General features: G+C 27.5%; 2 protein-coding genes across 2 annotated transcripts in view; both read left to right on the forward strand.

The window, feature by feature from the left end:
• LOC105623085 (proton-coupled amino acid transporter 1-like) overlaps positions 1-510 on the forward strand; it is a 25,036-nt gene extending 24,526 nt beyond the window's left edge. The window contains exon 8 of the mRNA XM_012204486.1: positions 263-510. Coding sequence (XP_012059876.1) covers positions 263-510 — 248 coding nt within the window. The remainder of the gene's footprint in view (positions 1-262) is intronic.
• An 11,970-nt stretch (positions 511-12,480) lies between these two features.
• LOC105623008 (proton-coupled amino acid transporter 1-like) lies at positions 12,481-17,762 on the forward strand. The gene is made up of 8 exons (XM_012204411.1): positions 12,481-12,548; positions 12,755-12,886; positions 13,641-13,913; positions 14,797-14,881; positions 15,051-15,326; positions 16,477-16,655; positions 17,017-17,186; positions 17,488-17,762. The coding sequence occupies exons 1-8, from the start codon at positions 12,481-12,483 to the stop codon at positions 17,760-17,762; spliced, it is 1,458 nt and encodes a 485-aa protein (XP_012059801.1).
• The last annotated feature ends 3,079 nt before the right edge of the window (positions 17,763-20,841 follow it).

The following is a 20,841-nucleotide window of genomic DNA, read 5'->3' on the forward strand; positions in this document are numbered from 1 at the left end:
TAAGTTAATTATTAATTAACTAATATTACTACTAAAACTAAACTAACGTAAAGGTAAAGAAGTATTAGTACTACCCTACCTACGTGTGGCGCGCGCGCGCGCGCGCGCGCGACGCACACACACACACACACACACACACACACACACACACACACACACACACACACACACACACACACACACACACACAGAGTATATCTCTGATATAGAAAAAAAGAAAATTTATCTGTATAATCCCGTTCAATTTGTTGATACATTTTAGTCACTCTGGCGATCTCGATCCCGGAATTGGATCTCTTCATATCGCTGTTCGGCGCGTTTTGTCTATCGGGCCTGGGACTGGCTTTCCCAGCAATCATACAACTCTGCGCCTTCTGGAAAGTGTTGGGACCCACCGAAAGGAAGATTATGGTGGCGAAGAATACATGTCTGATACTGATCGGGACCTTAGGCCTGATTGTAGGTACCTACACGAGTCTTCGCGAAATCATCAAGAAGTTCTCATCATGAAATATTTAAAAAATTGTGCGACAAAACTGTGGGGTGGTGAAGTGACAGAAGAAAAGACGGAAGTGAACAGGAATCTTTCTTCGCGAGAAAAGACGACGACGTGATACGTAGTTAAAGTTGATCATTGTTAAAAGTGAGTGCAACTAAAAATACAACGCGCAGAGGCATTGAAGCCGACGGACTGAAATAACGTTAACTTCTTATGGCTCGTATCACACTACGGTTTCGATTCGTCGGGAATGAGATAAAGTTCCTAAATGCATTCGTTGGTTTTTTTTTATGCGTGATACACAAGACTGCGAGTGAAAATATGGACTGTACAACGACACGACGAGTTTTGACTCTCATCAGCGTCAATGACGGTACAGCAATATATATAGTATATATATGTATAAATATGTAAAAAGGTTTTACTTTTATTATAAATAAAAGTATTTTATTTTCATACTGCCGCCCCTTTTGCTTCTGTATTCTTCTTCGGCGTGGGCGACTTCTGAATTAGTTATTGTCGTAACAATTATGTCATTTAATTACAGAAACATCTCTGAATGTTGTTTTTTTTATATTTTAAAACGATAGAAAAATACATATAAAAATACATATAAAATACTGTAGATACATTACACAGACCTACAAAAAAAGTACTCTGCTGGAGTGGAGACTCAGCTATTCTTATGTATTTTAAGTCGCTGAATACGAAAAAAAATGGGTCAAAAATGGGAAAAATGGATCATTTTTTCGCTCTAGATTGAAAATTTACCCTGGATGGTCCTATTATGATGTCAGATTCAGCGACTTAAAATATATAAGAATAGCTGGCTCTTCACTTCAGCACAAGATTATTTTTTTTTGGGCCTGTGTTATTATTGTGCGACGAATTATAGCATTATATAAAACGAATCGATATTCCAATGTAAAAACAGATCATTGTCTAAAAGAACGAGTACATTCAATGCCAATTTATTATCTTTGTTTGTGTTTTATATAGATTTTCAGACGATCAACATTGATTATTAACAAATTGATATTATCTTCCTGCCTGAAATGGAGGCAAAGAACCGTTCCATTTTTCTAAAAATAACTAAATATATTTATAATATTACTTTTATATTGTACATCACAAAGATAATCAAAGATTTTTTTCTGTGGTTTTGCGAATTATTTTTATAATTGCTTCATATTTGGATAGCATGATATACTTAATGAAATATCATATGTAGAATATATTATTTTATTTAGTATACATTCAAGATTTAAGAAAGTTGTGATAAAATTATGAATGAATAAAAAACTTTATGAAATTTTTGTATAAAGACTTTGTATAAAAATATCTTCAATACAAATATCAAATATTAAATGTTAAATTTTGCTTTCAAAAAGATAATAAATATTTTTTAATTATAGATCATCGGCAGAATATTTGCTTTAATTTTTAAAAGAACTGTTACTATTTAAAAAAACTTGTTGTGAAAATACTGTTAATATTTATTATTATTACCCAAATAATTCTTTTCTTTAATATTTTTATCTAATAGATAAGTAATACTGTAGTTACTTCAAGTTTCCGAGAAATTGAATTTCTCTGATTTTACCGATCTGGTATGTAACTTTTACTTTCAATCAGTTTACCTTGATTAAGCCAGTACTCATGCGCAAGTCTGATGAACCTTTCATTTCACCCACCGCTAGACGTCGCTGGACACTGTCGTCGTATGGATCGCGAAGAGGGTAGTTATCCTCTCTGACCTAAAGAGAATCCGACCTTAATTCTCGGACAGTGAAAAGCGCCGTGGTTGCCGCGGCATTTTCTCGTTGTTCAAAGCAACCCCTCATACTTGGCCGAATGCGCAGTTCACGTCGGGGGTGCTGCCAGGGGGCGCACATCCACACGCACGAAAATTCGCCTTGCGCTCTTTCGTCGTCTCCATTATAATTTAGTTTACACATCGTAGCCTACGATATAGTGTCACCCTCGTCCATGGTGAGTGACAGACAAAAAAACTTCAACATAAGTTACAGGATTGCGGCTTCATTAGAGCATCGTCTCTTTGCGTTTAGATTAGAAGTATCAACTATAGTTAGTATAGCTAGTAATATAATAACGATTAAAGCATTCTCCAGGCTACATTATTCGTCTTTTTTTTTTAAAGCAAATTCTGTACATTATTTATGTACAATTTCTTCGTATATGAGTGTTTAGACCTCATTTCAAGAAGAGACTTGTGATAGGACCCAAACGTAGTTTGGTGAGTGAGTTTCTTTTTTATTCATTACACTTTTTTCAGATAGTGCGGTAACAAAGAAAAAAAAGGTGTTGCAGCAAATTATCTATTAAAATCTTGAAAAGTTGTTGATTTTTACCACGTCGATTTATTCAAAGATGCAGCTTTAATTGTTTATCAAAGTCTGAAAATTGCATAAAATAAGATTACATATGACATAATTCTAATTTAACATTTGATGATATTTAAATATAAAAAATAAGTATTAAATTATTAATATTTTTAATTCACAATTTCACGGTTTACTAAAAAATATCAATTGAATTTAATTATTTCGATAGTTGTTGAATAGTTTAAAAATAATATAAGTTTACAATTAAATTTCATTATACATGCATAGGAAAAATCATTTAAATCAAGGATAGGAAAATACATTGGGGAATACAGTGCGCCAGAATTATATAATCCCACTTGGTCCTTTTTCTTAATAAGGATTCAAAGTCATAAGTTTATTGTGAAATCTATTTTCGATTTTAAATCATTAAATGAATTTTAGTAATGGCAGATAAAGCAAATAAACCGCTTTTAAAAGAATCTGGAAATTAAATTCTTGTAAACAAAGAATAACGGTCGAAGAATAACTAATCAATTTCTCATTTCTTCTAATATTTCGTCTGTTTTATAAAATAAATCCTTAAACAAAAGGGATTTAAATATTAAGAGATTAAAGTTTAGAACTATTATTTTTTACAACTTCAAAGATTCGAATCTTTGACAGAATTCGAATTTTTAAAATTAATTCCAAACCTTCGAAGTTTAAAATACTTCGAGCTTAGAAGTATTTAAACTTCAAAGCATCTTACAAACATTGAAGGTTTGGAGTTAACTTTGAAAAAATTCAAATTGTTTGAAAATTTGAAATCTTCGAAGTTATTGAAAGTAAGCCCCAATTAAAATATTGCGTTAAGAAAATATTATAACATTGCAAAGAAAAAAAGCTGCTAAGTGAAATTTGAATAAGTATTGTCAAAATTTTCTTTTATTTTGCTATTTAAATTAAAAGATTAAAATTTTAAACAAATTCAGTAAAATTGAATCTTTTTGACTCCTTTTAATTCTTCGTTTACTTTAAAAAGTAAATCTTTATTAGACGAAAAGAATTTAAATATCATAACATTAATTTAAATCTTATATAACGCTAACACTCTAAAAGAAAAACTATTAATAATATAGTCCATCGAAAAATATCAAACGAATCTCGACGTGATTTATAAAAATATTCATCAAACATCTTTCGTTATTTTCTTTATATCAAATATATTTTTGTTAAGACGATATTAATAGATCGGAGTTTATAAATCAAGATTTACAACATATATAATAAGTAACTGTTATATAAACAGTATAAATACAACATCGATTTGTTTACAATCGTTATATATCTCAATTATCTTATTAGCAAGATACATTGAATCGAATAATTAAATCTTTTTAATAACACAATCTGAAAATCAATTCTATCACTATAATTTTATAACATACAATAATTAGAAAAACTTAAAAAAAGAAAAAATATATATCACATAAAAAAAGGTATTAAATAATATTACATCCTTCCTAAAAATGGATATGAAATAAAAGCAATTAACCAAGTATTTATTTCATTATTTAAAAAAGGATCTCGAAAAAGCTTATTTGTAAGAAAATCTATTAATTCTAGAGTCATAAGATGAATTGAAAATGATTAAAGTAACTAAAATGAAAATGATTAAAAAACTGAAAATGATTAAAATAAACTGAATTATAAAAAAACAGCGTGCTCGCGGCGAGATATATTAAAATGCAACATTGCAGGACTAATATCTGATCAAATTATTTACAATACGAGTGAACAAAAAGATTATTACATACAATATCTCTGCAGATATATGTAATACATAAAAGCAATAATTTGATAAGAAAGAAATGTTAATAATTGTTTACTAATATTGCAAATTTGTTATCTTCAATGATTCTATTGGGTTAGCCGGAAAGTTCGTACCGATTTTGAAGGAAAATTGAAACGCAGAAGATTTAAATTTTAGTATACATTTATTAAATTTAAATCTTTTGCGGCATGAACTTTCCGGATAACCCAATACATCCAAATATTATCAATATTGTATTACGTATTATTTCTATATATAAATTTACATCATGTTTATTTTATAGATATATTTTTATGTCTCACATATACTATATGTCATTAATATGTCCATTATTTTTATATTTCCATAATGCAAATACTGCATTGTGATAACATTCACAGAAAATTAATGCGACTTGGGGCCCTATTCTGTAACTTTCAACGACAATGTCAATATCGTTGCGCAGCTTTTTTACCATATAAAATATTTGTGCAACGATATTGTAATGATATCGATACTGTTGTTAAGAATTACAATAAAATAGGATAGCTGGACACGCCAAATTTTTTTTTGCTACAATCCAGTTGATTAATTACTTTTAGTCTTTGCATCTTAGAATTAACAATAAATAATTTCATTAAAAATAAGTTTTTCCCCTTGAAGAAAAATAGAACATATCACTTTCTCACTTTAAAAGTGGCACAACTAAAAAAATTATTAAATTTTTTTAAAAAAAGAGAAAATGCATCATTTTTCAATTTGACAAAAAATTATTGATTACGATCAAATAATATCGACAAAAAATGTATTCTTAACATAATTAACATAGTTAAATGTTATTATTAATTAATTAACATAATTTAATGTTGTTTTCAATTTTTATCATTTTTATTTCATAACACTTACAAACTATCTTTTTTAATGATGTGACAATTTTGATGATTTTTAATAAAGTTAAATTAATTCACTTTTGATGATTAATAGGATTAATATGTTTACTTAACTCAATCATGATCATAATTCAAAAGACACGTTTTTAAATTATACTTAAATTATACTTCTAAAACAAGGGAACGTTATTTAAATAAATTGAGAAAAATGACAGTGTTTAATTTTGATACGAATTGTACTTTTTTCTTTTAACATGTATTTTACAAAACGCGTTTACAAACCTCATCTAATCTATCTATTTACTCTCTCTAACGGTTTCGAACTCTAATTTTATCAGCGCAGCCTCCGAATACTTTCTCGTTACTCCGCCCTCCAATGCACACTAAGAATTTCATCCATCATAATTTTTTTCAAACTTTTTATTAGTTATACAAAAAAAAACGGATTATACAAATATCTTAGCAGTCACGGACCATGTTTTATCGTCACGGAAATACTTTTTAATTATGTAACACATTTCTCGAGCGCTTGTAAATTATAAAGATAAATGTTGACATCTGTGGAAATATGATAAAGTACAGATATAAATCAACTACTTATCGATTTATGCAAAAGATGACTAAAATCATTTTAAATATTGATTTTATCCCGGCAAGCAAAGCAACAAAAAAACAAACAAGAAAATATTTATCATAACAATGTTTATATCATAACATCTCTTGTTTAATATGATAAAGAATGATTTCTTCAAAGATCATCATCTCATTTCTCTTTCCTTTTCTTTTAATTTAAACGATATACAAAAGAAAATTGTATGAAAAATCAAGATTAATATTGTAATAATTTATAAATGTGAAGGAATATTTGTAACTTTCAATTATAATATACTACAATAATAGATACTGGAAGTGCTTCTCTTAATAGAGCTTGAGCCTCTCCTGTCACAGTCGCTATTATTGCTCTTTAGAGTATTTGTCATAAATCTCCACATTTTCTGCACGCTACCAACACATGCATGTGTATGTGCATACCGAATAATTTTCCCTCATTGTTTATCATTAATACAACACTATATTCCTCATATTAAAAAATTTGTATCAATATCACAGTTAAAGCTTAACTTTATTTTTTACTACTGTTAAAAAGGGCGCTTTCCACTTTTATTTATACATTTACTAAAAATTCTTTGTCGCTCTTTTTGTTAAATCATCATAGATATTATTTAGTAATAAATCGTTTTTCCAAGCAATGTCAATGAAACGAATATCAGATTGCCAAAACAAATCTGTCATTACAAAATAAAAATTTAAATCGCACAAAATTGATCGACAAAGATTGATCGCGCTATTCTCACATTTCTTTTGAATTACCTTTGTGCGACGTAGACACAGAATTACGGTGCCTAAATCTCTGCTCGCGTGCACTTACGGGATGCCGTTTTAACTGACCGCATCACGTGACAAGCTATACTGAATGCGTATACCACGACAGAAATTGAAGTGGTTCGGGGCAGTTACGAGACAACCTCGGTCGGTCGCTGACGTATTAATACTCGCGGGGCAGTTACTTTCATATAGAGTCGGATTACATCCGGGGGTTGTAGTCGCGTTTACGGATGCATTTAACCCGGTAAGTCGCTCCGTCTATGTCGAATCGAATATCGATTGAAATGCTTTGGCAACAGTCCGTCTTCATAATCTTCTGATCGCGAAATAAACTTTATTGTTTTTTTCTCCTTAATTATTTTTTTTCTTAAAATATTTCTTTAAAAATTATTATAATTAATTCATTTTTAATCCATTTTTTAGTTTTAATCAGGTACTTGTTGATCGTAATTAAACTTTAAAATAACGATATTATCTATTACGATTCTCCTGCCAACCAACGATCCCTATTATCAATGATAATGCACTCAACAATTGGCCTAACAACGCGTTAAATCTTCTTTCAGTGGCATTCAATCGGTCATAGAAAGCCATTAGTTAATCCTAAGAATTTGTTATAATGATTGAATTAAATGATTATTTTTAATTGTAAACTAAATTATTTTTTATTTTTAACAACTTAAATTTTATTGTAAACAACATTATTGTATATTGTGCGAAAGAAATTATTTGTGAAATTGATGTCGTTCTTTTCATAAATTATTATTTTATTTATTAATAATGTTACTTATAATAATCAATAATAATTAATTTCTTGATGTAATGTATTTCTAATACTTGAACATTTGAAAACCAATGTTCTAAAATTTTTACACACTGATTTCTAATCAGCTTTGTTTTACATCAATTTATATAAAATACTTGTTCAACACGAAATCATAAAGCAATTTCAAAATATGTTTAAAAATCGTAAACATAAAATAAAAATATATCAATTCCTTGGTAATTTTGATGATAGAGTTAACTTCTTGATAAGAAAATAAATTTGTAGAAAGAGAAATAACTTATAAGTAGAAATTAAAATGTAATAATTTGATTAATTTTTTTTATATTTATTTGTTTTTTTTCTATGAGCAATAATTAATTATAATTGTGTCGCATTCTCATAAAAATAAATGAATGTGATTTAAGTGATTTACATTATACTAGCTTAATTAAATTCAATTATTAATGACAAAAACCCGATTCCTATTTTTTAAGATTGCTGCACCTGTCACCAAGTCAGAACAATTGTTCTAAAATTCTAATGAATAGAACTCTTATTTTAACGCTGTAAGCAATGAAATGATAACTATTAAGCTCGATAAAAGAACTGTTACGCAATAGTTGAACCATTTATCCGATTCAATTGATATTGCGTTGCATTAGTGATCCGTTAAGTCGGCAAATGGCAATAACAGGTTTTCTAATTGTACGAAAAGACTTTGTCACCATTTAGCGACAATATTACATTTACGTCGAGTACTTTAAGGCACTTATCAGAGAAAATAATTTAAACTATGCCTTGTTCTAAAATTTATTGCAAAAACTATTTTTTTCTAAAATAATATATTAGTGGAACGAAATCTTATTTTATTTAAACTTATATACATAAAATATTGCGATATTACATTTTGTACAATATTTTATTTTTATTTTTCATGGCAGCAATTTATTTGAATTCTGTTAAGAAATATTCCATCCATATATTGGAAAATAATGTAACAAATTAGAAAATATTTATTTTAATTGGTTTGTCTATTCGCATCTTAATAGTTCATCTTGTTATACGCTAGACTGGCACATTTATCAACTTTTTTATCCAATTTGCATCGCCAATTTGCGGGTAAATTTAACGGTGCGCGTCAGCGATACAGAATTCAACAGATTGAATGATTAAACGGATGGAAGAGTACTGACTGCGAGTCTCGATATAGTTTAACTATATCGTAATACGCATCATTTTAAACTGAATCATTATCAGCGTTAATACTATGTACAATTTTTGTTTCAAACTTTATTTCTCAAATCAAGATAATTTGATGCTTCTTTCCCATTTATTTCCTGAACATTCCCATTAAAGATAAAATCGTTTTCTCAAAAATTATTTGTAGCAGAAAATTGTAGCAATTTTGTATTATTAATTATATCTATTAATTATACGATTTAATATCTATTGATTATTGGATAACAGAATTATACTTTATGTCATAAGATTTATGTCATAAGATTTTAATATCTAAATTTTTATGTATTTTTAGCTGAAAAAGAATCCGTTGCCTATTGATTTTGAGAAATCAAGAACTTTATTTTTGTGAAAAACTTCTATAAACTTAAATAATTTACAATATTTCTTTCATTATATAAAATAAAGTATATAAAATAAAGTACACAAGAATCATCATTTAGGTATTGTGAAACAGAAATCTTTTAAATTAGTGTAATTTTTTGTCACTAAATATCACTTAAAATTGTAATAAACATAAACATAAAACAAGAGAGAATTTATATTATTACATTTATTTTTACATTGTAAAAAATATTTAAATTTTTTACATTACATACATTTCAAATTTGCGTTATTACAAAAAAAATTTTAATCTTTCTAAAAATTAAAGGATAATAAAATTTTTTAAAAACATCCTTTTTTAATGTAAATTTAAAAGCAGCCATTACTTGTTAAAAAACAAAAAAAAATTGATTAAAATTTATTGTATTGTATTATTACTAACTTGATAATAAATTTATTTTATTTAATCAGTATATCAATTTTACAAACGATTCGAAGATAAACAATTATAATATGATTTATATATGAATTATATATGAAAAAATATTTTTATAATAGAATTATAATCTCAAAAATATTTTTGCCTTATCTATAATAAACATAAAAATACGAAATAAATTTCTTTCTGTATACATATATCTGTGTCCTCATTTCTCATGCTTCCAAAATAGCATAATACTTGTTAAGATAGTTTTGGCAGAGGAAACTCTCTTCTGTCAGCTTAAAATTAGAGAATCGACAAGGTATATTCCAGTCATATTGTATCAAGCATGAAGCTATATAACTCGCTAGATCCCCTCATGCACTGAGGAAGTAAAAATTAGGAGGACTGATTGTAATACTTAAACGACTAACTCGCGTATATTTAACGTATATTTAGGCGAATATTCCTGTTAACAAATCATATATAATAACAATCGTATATAAGTATATTAGTTTTTTCCTTCTTTATACATATATTACGATTCATTTTTATTCACATTGTTATTGTACTATTATTATGTCATTATCAATATTATTACTTTTCTAATTAATTTTTACGTTAATTATATCAATGATTTACAAGCAGCATTATTATTGATGTCTTACTTCTTGAGATACTGCTCTACATAATTTGCTTTTACATAATATCTTATATTTTCTGCATTTTATAAAAATTATTATTTTTATTTTTAAAAGATCGTACTAATAATCATGTGTTTGCATTTTAAAGAATTTTAATGAAATAGTTATTTATAAACATGCTAATGTAACTAACAATGAGTTATATTATCACCTAAGGTATTTTTTCTGGTTTCTATTATAGGTGTAAGAAACTGCAAACTACGGAAGAAATTACAATCTATGCCAGCAATTGCTAAAAGTTGATTGGAACTATATAGGTAAGTCAGTCTATGATTTAAAGGAATCCATCAAAAAATTTGCTTTGCATAAAAAAATTTTTAAGAAGATAATTGAATTAACATAGATTCAGTTAAAATATTAAAGAATGAGAATCAATTATAATATAATAATATTAAAAAAATTGAATATGAATTTATTAGGGATGTCAAATCTAAATATTTTGATCAATTATTTTAACTCTGTTCTTAACTCAGTTATTTTAATCGCATTATAATACAATTACAAAATTTAACAGCGCAGTATGTCTGCACGCAGACAGAATGCGTTGTCTTTGCTGCAATCTCTGCGAAATTAGATAATGATTTCCTTTTTCCCGGATATTTCTGTCGCGATCATGACCTTAGAATAGAAAACGCTTCCGCCGTATAAAGTCAGATGTCTGTGTTATATTATTGAGTTATTTGCATATTAAAACTGTAATACAGCGGTGCCTTGTACAATACCATAAATAAATTAAATAATTTTATATATTAAGCAAATTACAATTATTTCTTAATAATAATTTCTGTCATAATTCGAGATGCATTTAATTACAATATTTTTTAACTTGAAGAGGTGCGCCGTTAAATACGAATTTTGTAAGAATATAGACTTTGTCCTCGCGCGCTTATTTGAGATCAATCATCTGGTTCAACAATGTAAAACGGTCAAAGGCGTAAATAGCGAAGTGCGAGGATATCCGAGTGCTTCAACCTTCAGTAAGTTAAGTTCAAGCTGCATTTGACCTCAATGCAATAATTAAGAGCAATCAATTCGTAAAGAATGTGCTAAACTCGCGTGCGTATATAACGAATTTGCAATGGTAAATTGACACTTTTCCTTTATTCTATTGCTCCATATTTATGCCAATTGATTAGAGGTTTAACGTAGCAGACGCTCCATCGATGTAGGTCGATTCTCACAGCTTTATGTTTTAATCCACTATGAGCCAAATGAGCTGAGTGATATCTTATGTTGACTTAAAATTTAATTACTTATAATTATCTTTTAATTAATTATAATTACATTATAATGTAACATCCATTTATTAAAATAGAATAGAATCAACAATTACTTTATTAATTTCATGTCACTCAACAATCACTTTATTATTGATTTCATAATTATCTTTTAGTTAATTATAATTACATTATAATGTAACATTCATTTATTAAAATAGAATAGAATCAACAATTACTTTATTAATTTCATGGAAATTTATAAATGTTAAAAATTTGTAATATGTAATTTGTTTAATATTTTAAATTATAATATACCGCTCTTTTTCTTGTCTGCTGCTTTCTGTTAAGGCAAAATTAATAATTGTACAAAATTATATGTACAAATTTATAAAATTGTATACAATTGGTTTTCAATAATGTTTTATTCAAATATTATCAACTTTATAAAAAAAACAGCAAGAGACAAAAATTGTTTATTTTCTTCTCATAAAGTTCTGAGAATTTTTTAATATCGTATTTTCTTTGTTGGTAAAAATAGTTGCCACTGTATGTATATAAAAAAATACATTATTACAAATATTAAGAAGTTGATAAAAAATTCTAAAAAAATTCTTAGAGTTTCTACGAAAAGAAAATAAATAATTTTTATCTATTGCAGTTTTTCTATAAAGTTAATAGTATTTGAGAAAAAATTATTAAATCAATATTAAGCACTTTTTAATAATTAATATCTTATTAATTATTGCAAAATAAAGGACTTTTCGACTCAGTTTAGTCCGCTCTATCTACACAAGAGTGCTTGGTAAAAAATTTTGGGACATTCTGTATAATTTAATAAAAATAATATATAAAAATGTTTTAGCGACACAAACGAGCCAAAAGAAATTGTATATGATCATGGAAAACTCGGAGAAAGAATGTTTACGTATGGAACCGATTGATTCTCAAAGTCCTAATAAGTATGATTAAATAATATTGAGTGTATTGAATAAATTGAAACTCGAAATTACTTCTGCATGAATATATAAATATATAGATATATAAATATATAGATATATAGGCATATAATTTATATAAAATAGTCGTATTCATTTAAAAGCAAAATACTTTAACTTTTCGTTAACTATTTCTGTCACAACATTGTCATTTATAAATTTATACGTAGGGAGAACAACGAAGTCACTGCAGATTGTGTAAATAATACTGATGGTGTAAATAATGTTGAAAATATGTTATCTCAAATCGAAGATACGGATTATGATCCTCATATGCATCGGGATAGACCAAATCCAACTTCGTAAGTACAAAATAATTAGCGCGTTCAAGTTGACAAAGCGGCTAGCCTGCTCACCGAGCAAATGAGCATAAGCATGCTATCGAGCGATTGAATATGAATCTATAAGTAACAACTATGTATAATATACATGTATAATATACAACTATGTATAATATACATTGTTACTTATAGATTCATATTCAATCGCTCGATAGCATGCCTAACCGCTTTATCGTCTTCAACTTGCCCAATGATTAAAAGATATTGTATTTAAATAAGATAATATATTATCACTGTTCTTCGAATTTATAATAATATTTTCTCGTAATATTACATCCCCCATGACACATATATTATAATTTGAAATATTAGATAAAAAAAATTTGATAAATGTATATATGAATTAGCTACTAAAATTACTAAATTCCACACTCCCTATCGAATTAACCTGAATTATTCTTTATTGTTAAAATGCATTATTTATCATTAATATTTAAGTTAATTCGTGATTAATTGTTAAGATAATTAAATCCGCGCATTCCTTGAAACTTAGCTGAAAATTTCTTTAAGTCTTATTAATCTGAAAATACTTTTAGATTATTAAAATTATTAATTCCGCATTGTACGTTTTTCAAAATTTAACTAATTGTGAGAAAAAGATCAGTTTTGAACGTAAATATTTATAATAAAATATTTATAATAAGACGAACAATTGGATGTACATGGATTATTTTACTAGAAACAATCCTATTAATCTGAAAATACTTTTTTTTAGAAATTTTGAAACTCTGGTTCATCTACTGAAAGGCAGTTTGGGCACGGGAATTTTAGCAATGCCGAATGCATTTTACAATAGCGGTCTGGTGGTTGGCGTCATTGCTACAGTTATCATAGGTGCATTGTGCACGTACTGCTTACACGTACTCGTAAAGGCGCAGTATAAATTGTGTAAACGGTTAAAAGTTCCTATATTGAGCTATCCGCTTAGCATGAAATATGCTCTGGAGAAAGGTCCTCGATGCGTGAAATGGTTTTCACCCTATGCACCGTAAGTATCCATTTATAGTTTAGCCGATATAATTCAGTGATATGCTCATTAATATAATGAATATAGGACTGTAGTCGTACATTCAGATATTCTAGCAATTGTTTAAAGAAGAATAATAAATAAATAAAGTTTATATGTAAAAAAAAATATTTATATATTTATACATTTCTTATACGTATTGAGAAAAAAATATAGTTAATTTTAATAAATATTTAGTTCAATACTGCCAACTAAACATTTACTTACAATAAGTAAATATTTGTTCAATAAAAAAAATGATTGATTAAATTAAATTAACATTTCTTGTATCAAATAAATATATCTTTATATTTAATAAATATTTATCATGTCGAACTTTCTTTATTACAATATGTTAAATAAACTAGATAAATATACATTTTATTCAAAAATAAATACATACAATATTGTAAAATAGTTTGCAATAATAAACATAAAATATTTTTATTATTATTTATATGTGCAATTCTAGAATTTTTGCAAGTAATTAGAAATTAATTTAAATTGAATGATTCAATTTATTTGAAAATAAGGCCCCCCTCTTATTTTCAATTTATTACTAATTATGTGAAATGACAGAAAATAATAGAAAATAATGTGAAGAAATATTAATATAAACTAGTATAAATGAGACATTTATTATAGATATATTTTATTATAGATATATTTATTATAGATATATTATAGTTATATTTTACTAAAAATAATGAACATGAGCGTTATTCTGCCGCTGCGTTCTATATAGAAGCTAAAAAAAGATATCTATTGCTACACAAGATGAAAGTATAATTATTTCTCCGAATTTGTGTGTTACAAAGATATGCACGAGTCCGTAGTTGAATCTTAAAAATGTTATTATTTCCAGAGGACTCGTAGACGGATTTATGATAATATATCAATTGGGAATTTGCTGCGTTTATATCGTGTTTGTAGCATCAAATATCAAACAGGTAAATCCATGATGGCAATAAGAAAAAACCAAATCGAGGAATCGATTGTTCCTGTAAAACGCTACCAATCGAGAAAGCACTTCGCTGATCGACAACGAACTTTAACCATCGGACCCTCGTCTGATGGACGTGAGCAGCGCATTTATTATAATTTTATTAACGAACGCAGGTGACAGACCAGTATTGGGCACCTTTGGATATTTCAACCCATATGCTCATTTTGTTGCTTCCGCTGATTTTGATAAACTACATTAGAAATCTGAAGTTATTGGCGCCGTTTTCTACGCTAGCAAACTTAATTACGTTCGTTGGACTCACCATGATTCTTATAAAGTATATGTTTCAAGATCTACCGCCGATCAGCGACAGGGAGATGTTTGGTACATTAAGAAATTTTTCCCTCTATTTTGGAACGACGTTATTTGCGTTAGAAGCCGTCGGTGTGGTAAGTCTAGAAAATATATATTCCTCTTAAAGTTGCGATCAATATATAACAATCTCCCTCGTCTCAGGAAATAAAAATCTTTTTGTATGTATGTACGACAGAAATTAACATATGGAGAGCCATATGCAAAGGTCCCAGTAAACATAATCGTTATAATTAATAATGTAATTACTTGTATTCGTTATTTCATCATAATATTTTTAATTATAGTTATTTATTAAGATATTTTCAAAGCTTTTTGTTAAATCTATTTATCTCATCGTAATATTAAAATATTAAACGTACAATTAAAGGTAAAATTCAAATAGATTTTAGGAGTACTATAAAAATTAGATAAATAAAAAATTCGCTTGTATTGTTAATGCTGCAATGATATTAAAAAAAATTAAAATTATAAAAAGAATCAATAAATACAGGAATCAAGACTAATGAGAGTATAGCGCGATTAATGATGCGCAACGTAGTAATATACAAACTTATATTATAATTTTATTGTATTATCTTGATGTCATCCACAATTAATTGAACATTTCGATTTCTATTTTCATCATCAGCAATTATATACAATTAGTAATTAATAGTTCCAGTAGTTTCATTCATTAATAGTTTATCCTCGGTGCGTCATTGAACCAAGGATTGAGTCATAAACAAATTGCCAAATTTAAACGTGGCATAGATTCATGACGAAACCAAAGATTTGTCTTGAAATATTCTTCCTACCTCAATCCTATTGCCAATGATCGAGCTGGTGATTTCTTTCATATACCTATAATGCGCACGTGATTGTACACAGTCATAAGGGACCTACAGTTTAACGTCGATTCCGAACGATTTTGTTTAGAAAAATATATATGGCAAGGATATTCTCGGTGGTTTGCCATTGCCTGCCGAAAGGAGCTACGAGCATTTTTTCGATTCTGCCTGGGATCTCTGGCACAACAGTCTCGTGCGCTGTCTGTCACACTCGCACTTCTTGAAATATCAGATAACCTTTAATAAAACTCTAAATAAAATTAACTTATATAATTAATAAAAATGTATTCTTTAAAAGAATATATAACATAAGTTTGTAACTACGTTACGCACCGTTAATCACGCTGTACTGTCATTAGCTTCCTGTGTTAAAATAAAATATATTATTGCTACTTAGATTATAGCTCTGGAGAACAACATGAAAACACCACAAAGTTTCGGAGGCTATTGTGGTGTATTAAATATAGGGATGACTGTGATTGTCATCTTATACATTGCTATAGGTCTTTTTGGCTACATAAAGTACGGATCCGATGCCAAAGGAAGTGTCACTTTTAATCTGCCGCCAGAAGAAGCGTAAGTAGAAGAAATTTTTAATTTCAAACAATTCAGATAATAAGACAAATCAAGAAATTGTAACAATAAATCAATTTCTTATAACTACTGTCATATAATGAAACTATTTTGATTTTATCTATTAAAAATATCTATCTATCTATTAAAATTATCTATTAAATTATCTATTAAAAATATAGAAAAATGTGAAAGAACGTTGAAATGATCTAAAATCATCAAAGAAATTCAACATAATAAATAAAGAAAATTTCTTGAATTAGCTTTAAATATAATTAAGATAATCTAGATATAATCTGAAATAATTGAATTATTTTCTCTATTATATTGCAAATTTTATTTTTTTAAATCTTATTTATTGCAGTATGGCTCAAAGTATTAAAATAATGTTTGCGATCGCCATATTTATAACATATGCTCTGCAAGCCTACGTACCCGTCGAAATTTTATGGACCACCTATTTAGATCATCGAATACAAAACCGCAAAATTTTATGGGAATATGCTTGCCGAACCTTTGTTACCCTAGTCACATGTAAGTAATATTAATAATAAATTTTATTTTAGCCAAATAATCAAATAATTATTAAAATTTTTAATTATTAATAATAATTAAAATTAATTATAATAAATTAATAATAATAATTAAATTTTCAAGAGACATTAAATAATATTATGTGAATTAATATAAAAAGTTTCGCTTGTAATTAAAAGTACTTACATAGTAATGTTCAAGTGCTTAAACTCAAATAAAACAGATATCAAAATTGTATAAATTTGAAGGTCCTTTTAAAGGTTCTCAGATATCTAATCTTTACGGTCTTTATCATTTTCAGTCATCCTGGCGATCGCTATACCAAGACTCGGCCTATTTATCTCCCTCTTCGGCGCGCTCTGTCTATCTGCCCTCGGCATCGCTTTCCCGGCTATTATCGAAATATGCGTCTTGTGGCCGGAAAACGATTTCGGTCCCTTCAAAATCATGTTAATCAAGAACTTCCTCCTGATCGTGTTCGGCCTGCTGGGTCTCGTGGTGGGAACCTACGTCAGCATCGTGGAAATAATAAAATCCTTCAAGCCAGTTCCACAGACAGATTTGCCGTCCCTATAGGGACACCAACATGTAGCTCCCACGTGACTTCGTTAATTTATAAAAGGGAAAATGGATAAAAAAATGATTTATATCCCCGCATTAGCTGGTAAAAACATTCAATAATCCTTAATAAGCAGTGACAGATTAATTATTTTGCTGGTGCCTCTAGGCATCAACATCTACCCAAGATGGCTTCAATCATTTATAATTTTGATAAAAGGGAAAATGGTTAAAAAAAAGGTTTATACCCCCGAATTAGTTGATAAAAATATCTCATAACCCTTAATAAATAATATAAATAAAATACATTTTTAACTGTATATTTATAAGATATCTGATACAACATGCTCGGTGTAATTCATGCAACGTTAGATTAAAAATTTATCTGAATTGTGTAAAAACTTTATGTCTTCAAAAATTTGTTGCTCTAGACAAGTGCTTATTTGCCTATATTATTTGCGTTAATCTGTCACTGCTTCAAGCATGAAGAACGTAATATTATAGACGCGCGCAAATATTTCTCAAAACAGAGAGAAATACGAGACACAGCTTATGAACAAACAACAACATGTCAACCATGTCGAAAAGCAAACTAATTCTTAAGCTTGTCCCTTTTTCTTTTTCTGTCTCTCTGTCTTTCTTTCACCGCCATGAATTTACTTAGATCTTAGGTAGGTAATAAAAAAAAAATAGACGTGATAGCTCGAAGAGCACTCGAAATCTCGCGACAACAACCCTCGATCGCAAATAATCGGGTGGTTCGATCTGTGATGAAATCTCTCCTAAGCATCGATTATGTATCAGAAGACGTCACGCAGGTCGTTGTTAAAGATTTTTATTACCCACTTTAGAGAAGTGCATATTTTTATGCGTTCAACCGTGTGTACACTATATGCATACGTATGTACGTATATCGTATACACACTGTACATATGGTTCACTCTAGTACATATAAAAATATCACATCTAAAGCGGGTTTTTTAAATATTAGTATATATGGATATCGAGCAGATATTCGAGAAGAATTTTTTAATTAGACATTTTCATAAAACATTGCCCTTAAGCTTCTTATCTCGGTGATGCGAGTACTTAGAGACAGCTGGCATTCATCAATTTTTTTGTAAGGATAGATATGTCGCAATAATCGATACTTGTACGACGTAAATTCTTCAGGAATTAGAAAATTTTAAATACGCATACGTTATATTTAAATTTTATATATATATATATACATTTATATCAATGAGAAAAAAAAAAGAATTGTTAAACCGTTTTATTGACATTTAATAAAATTAAACTGGAACAAAAATTTAAGTAAAATTAGAGCTTTTGTTTATTTTTTTTGTATATCATATTGGATCATATTGATGATCATTTTAGAGAAAGCCATTCTGACTATGTGATTTGCCCATCAAAGAAGTGCCCTGAAATTAAGGGCTTTTTTTTATTTTAAACTTTTTTAACGATCTAGAAAAAATAGAGTAGTTTTCCAATGCTTTTTTTGTTTTTTTGTCAAAATGTATGATTGAACATACATATATAAACATAGATAATGATTATTGCGAGAAATGTCTAAATGTTATATTGCCAATAGGAAAACACTTTAATTTCTATATGAAATTTTTATAATACTCAACAATTTTAGAGTTTTATTTAACTTCAAAGTGTATATGTGTGACGTGATAATCGAAATAACGCATTCTAAACTTCAAATCTTCTGACTTTTAAATATGGAAATTTATATGTTTAATTTTAGAAGATTGATCACAATTCCTAATCTCAATTCTAAGCTCACAATCAGATTTCTTTATGAAGAAAGAAATATCGATGAATTGAATTGAGATATCAAAGAAAAATTGCATCTTTTTGCTAAAGAGAGAAAAAAACATTATTTCAACAAAGCCAATGTTGAAACATTAAAAATGAAAGTATACATGAAAGTTATATATATTGAAAGTGAGTTGTTATTATTATAATATACATGCGTTCCATTTTCTACGGATGAAATTTTAATAATTGCTCACTGCAGGGTAAATAAAAATATATTAAAAAATAAGCATAAAAATTAATGCATGTGAAAGCGAATCTACATCTCAATTATTTTAAATTACATTTATAATACGGATCTTTTATAAATTTATAATATTTATAAGTACAAGGCTATGTAAAAGATCCATAAATTTGTTAAAACAACAGAAAATTAGAATAATTATATAAATATCGTGTTCTTTTTTATACAATTCAAGTGTTCCGTTACGATGGATAGAATTTTATGTCAAGGTTTATCTCTATTACGTAATTTTGCTTAATACATAGATAATTGTGTATGATCATGTATTATTTTATATGAAATTGAATATTTTTTTCATGAATATCGAAGAATAGAATTTCTTTTCTCTTTGAAAGAAATTTGTACTTTTCGTATATATTATATAAATATATACGAATATATTATATAATAGTTATTCTCTAACAGTTATTTTTATTTGTATATACAAAGTAGTCCATTTAACATGTATATTTTAATATTTTTGTTATTAGGAACAAAACAGATTGAAGTTATAAAATTTTAAGATATTTTTAAAAAGCATTCGTAATGTATTTATTGATAATATTTTTATGCATAAAAATAGTAGCTTGAGTTTCTTTAAATGGAATCTTACATTTTTTTATATAGCATGATTCTTCTAATTATTCTGTATACAAATGTATAAAAGATTATCAAAGATAAAAAAAAAAGGTTAATGAAATATTTTATACTCTATATTTTTATAAAATATTAATTTTGAATTATTTTATTTCGTATTTCTCTTGTAAATAAGAAATTATTTCATTTAAAAGAATAGAAAATTGCACTTAAAATTTTTTTTAGGCTACGCTACGAGAACAAAATTATTGGGTAAATATTGCTCCTAGAAATCTTAAAATACTATAGCTTTAATTTTTACCTTTATTATTTAAAACGGCAAAAATATTTAAAGTACACAAGTTAAATAAACTATCTTGTACAATGTACATTATAATATGTTTTTTCTCTTTGCTCACATTCACATAGAAATGGAAAGAACCTTGAATAGAATAAAAACAATGGTTAATC

This window comes from Atta cephalotes (genome assembly GCF_000143395.1).
Source record: "Atta cephalotes unplaced genomic scaffold scaffold00052, whole genome shotgun sequence".
NCBI classification, from domain to species: Eukaryota; Metazoa; Arthropoda; class Insecta; order Hymenoptera; family Formicidae; genus Atta; species Atta cephalotes.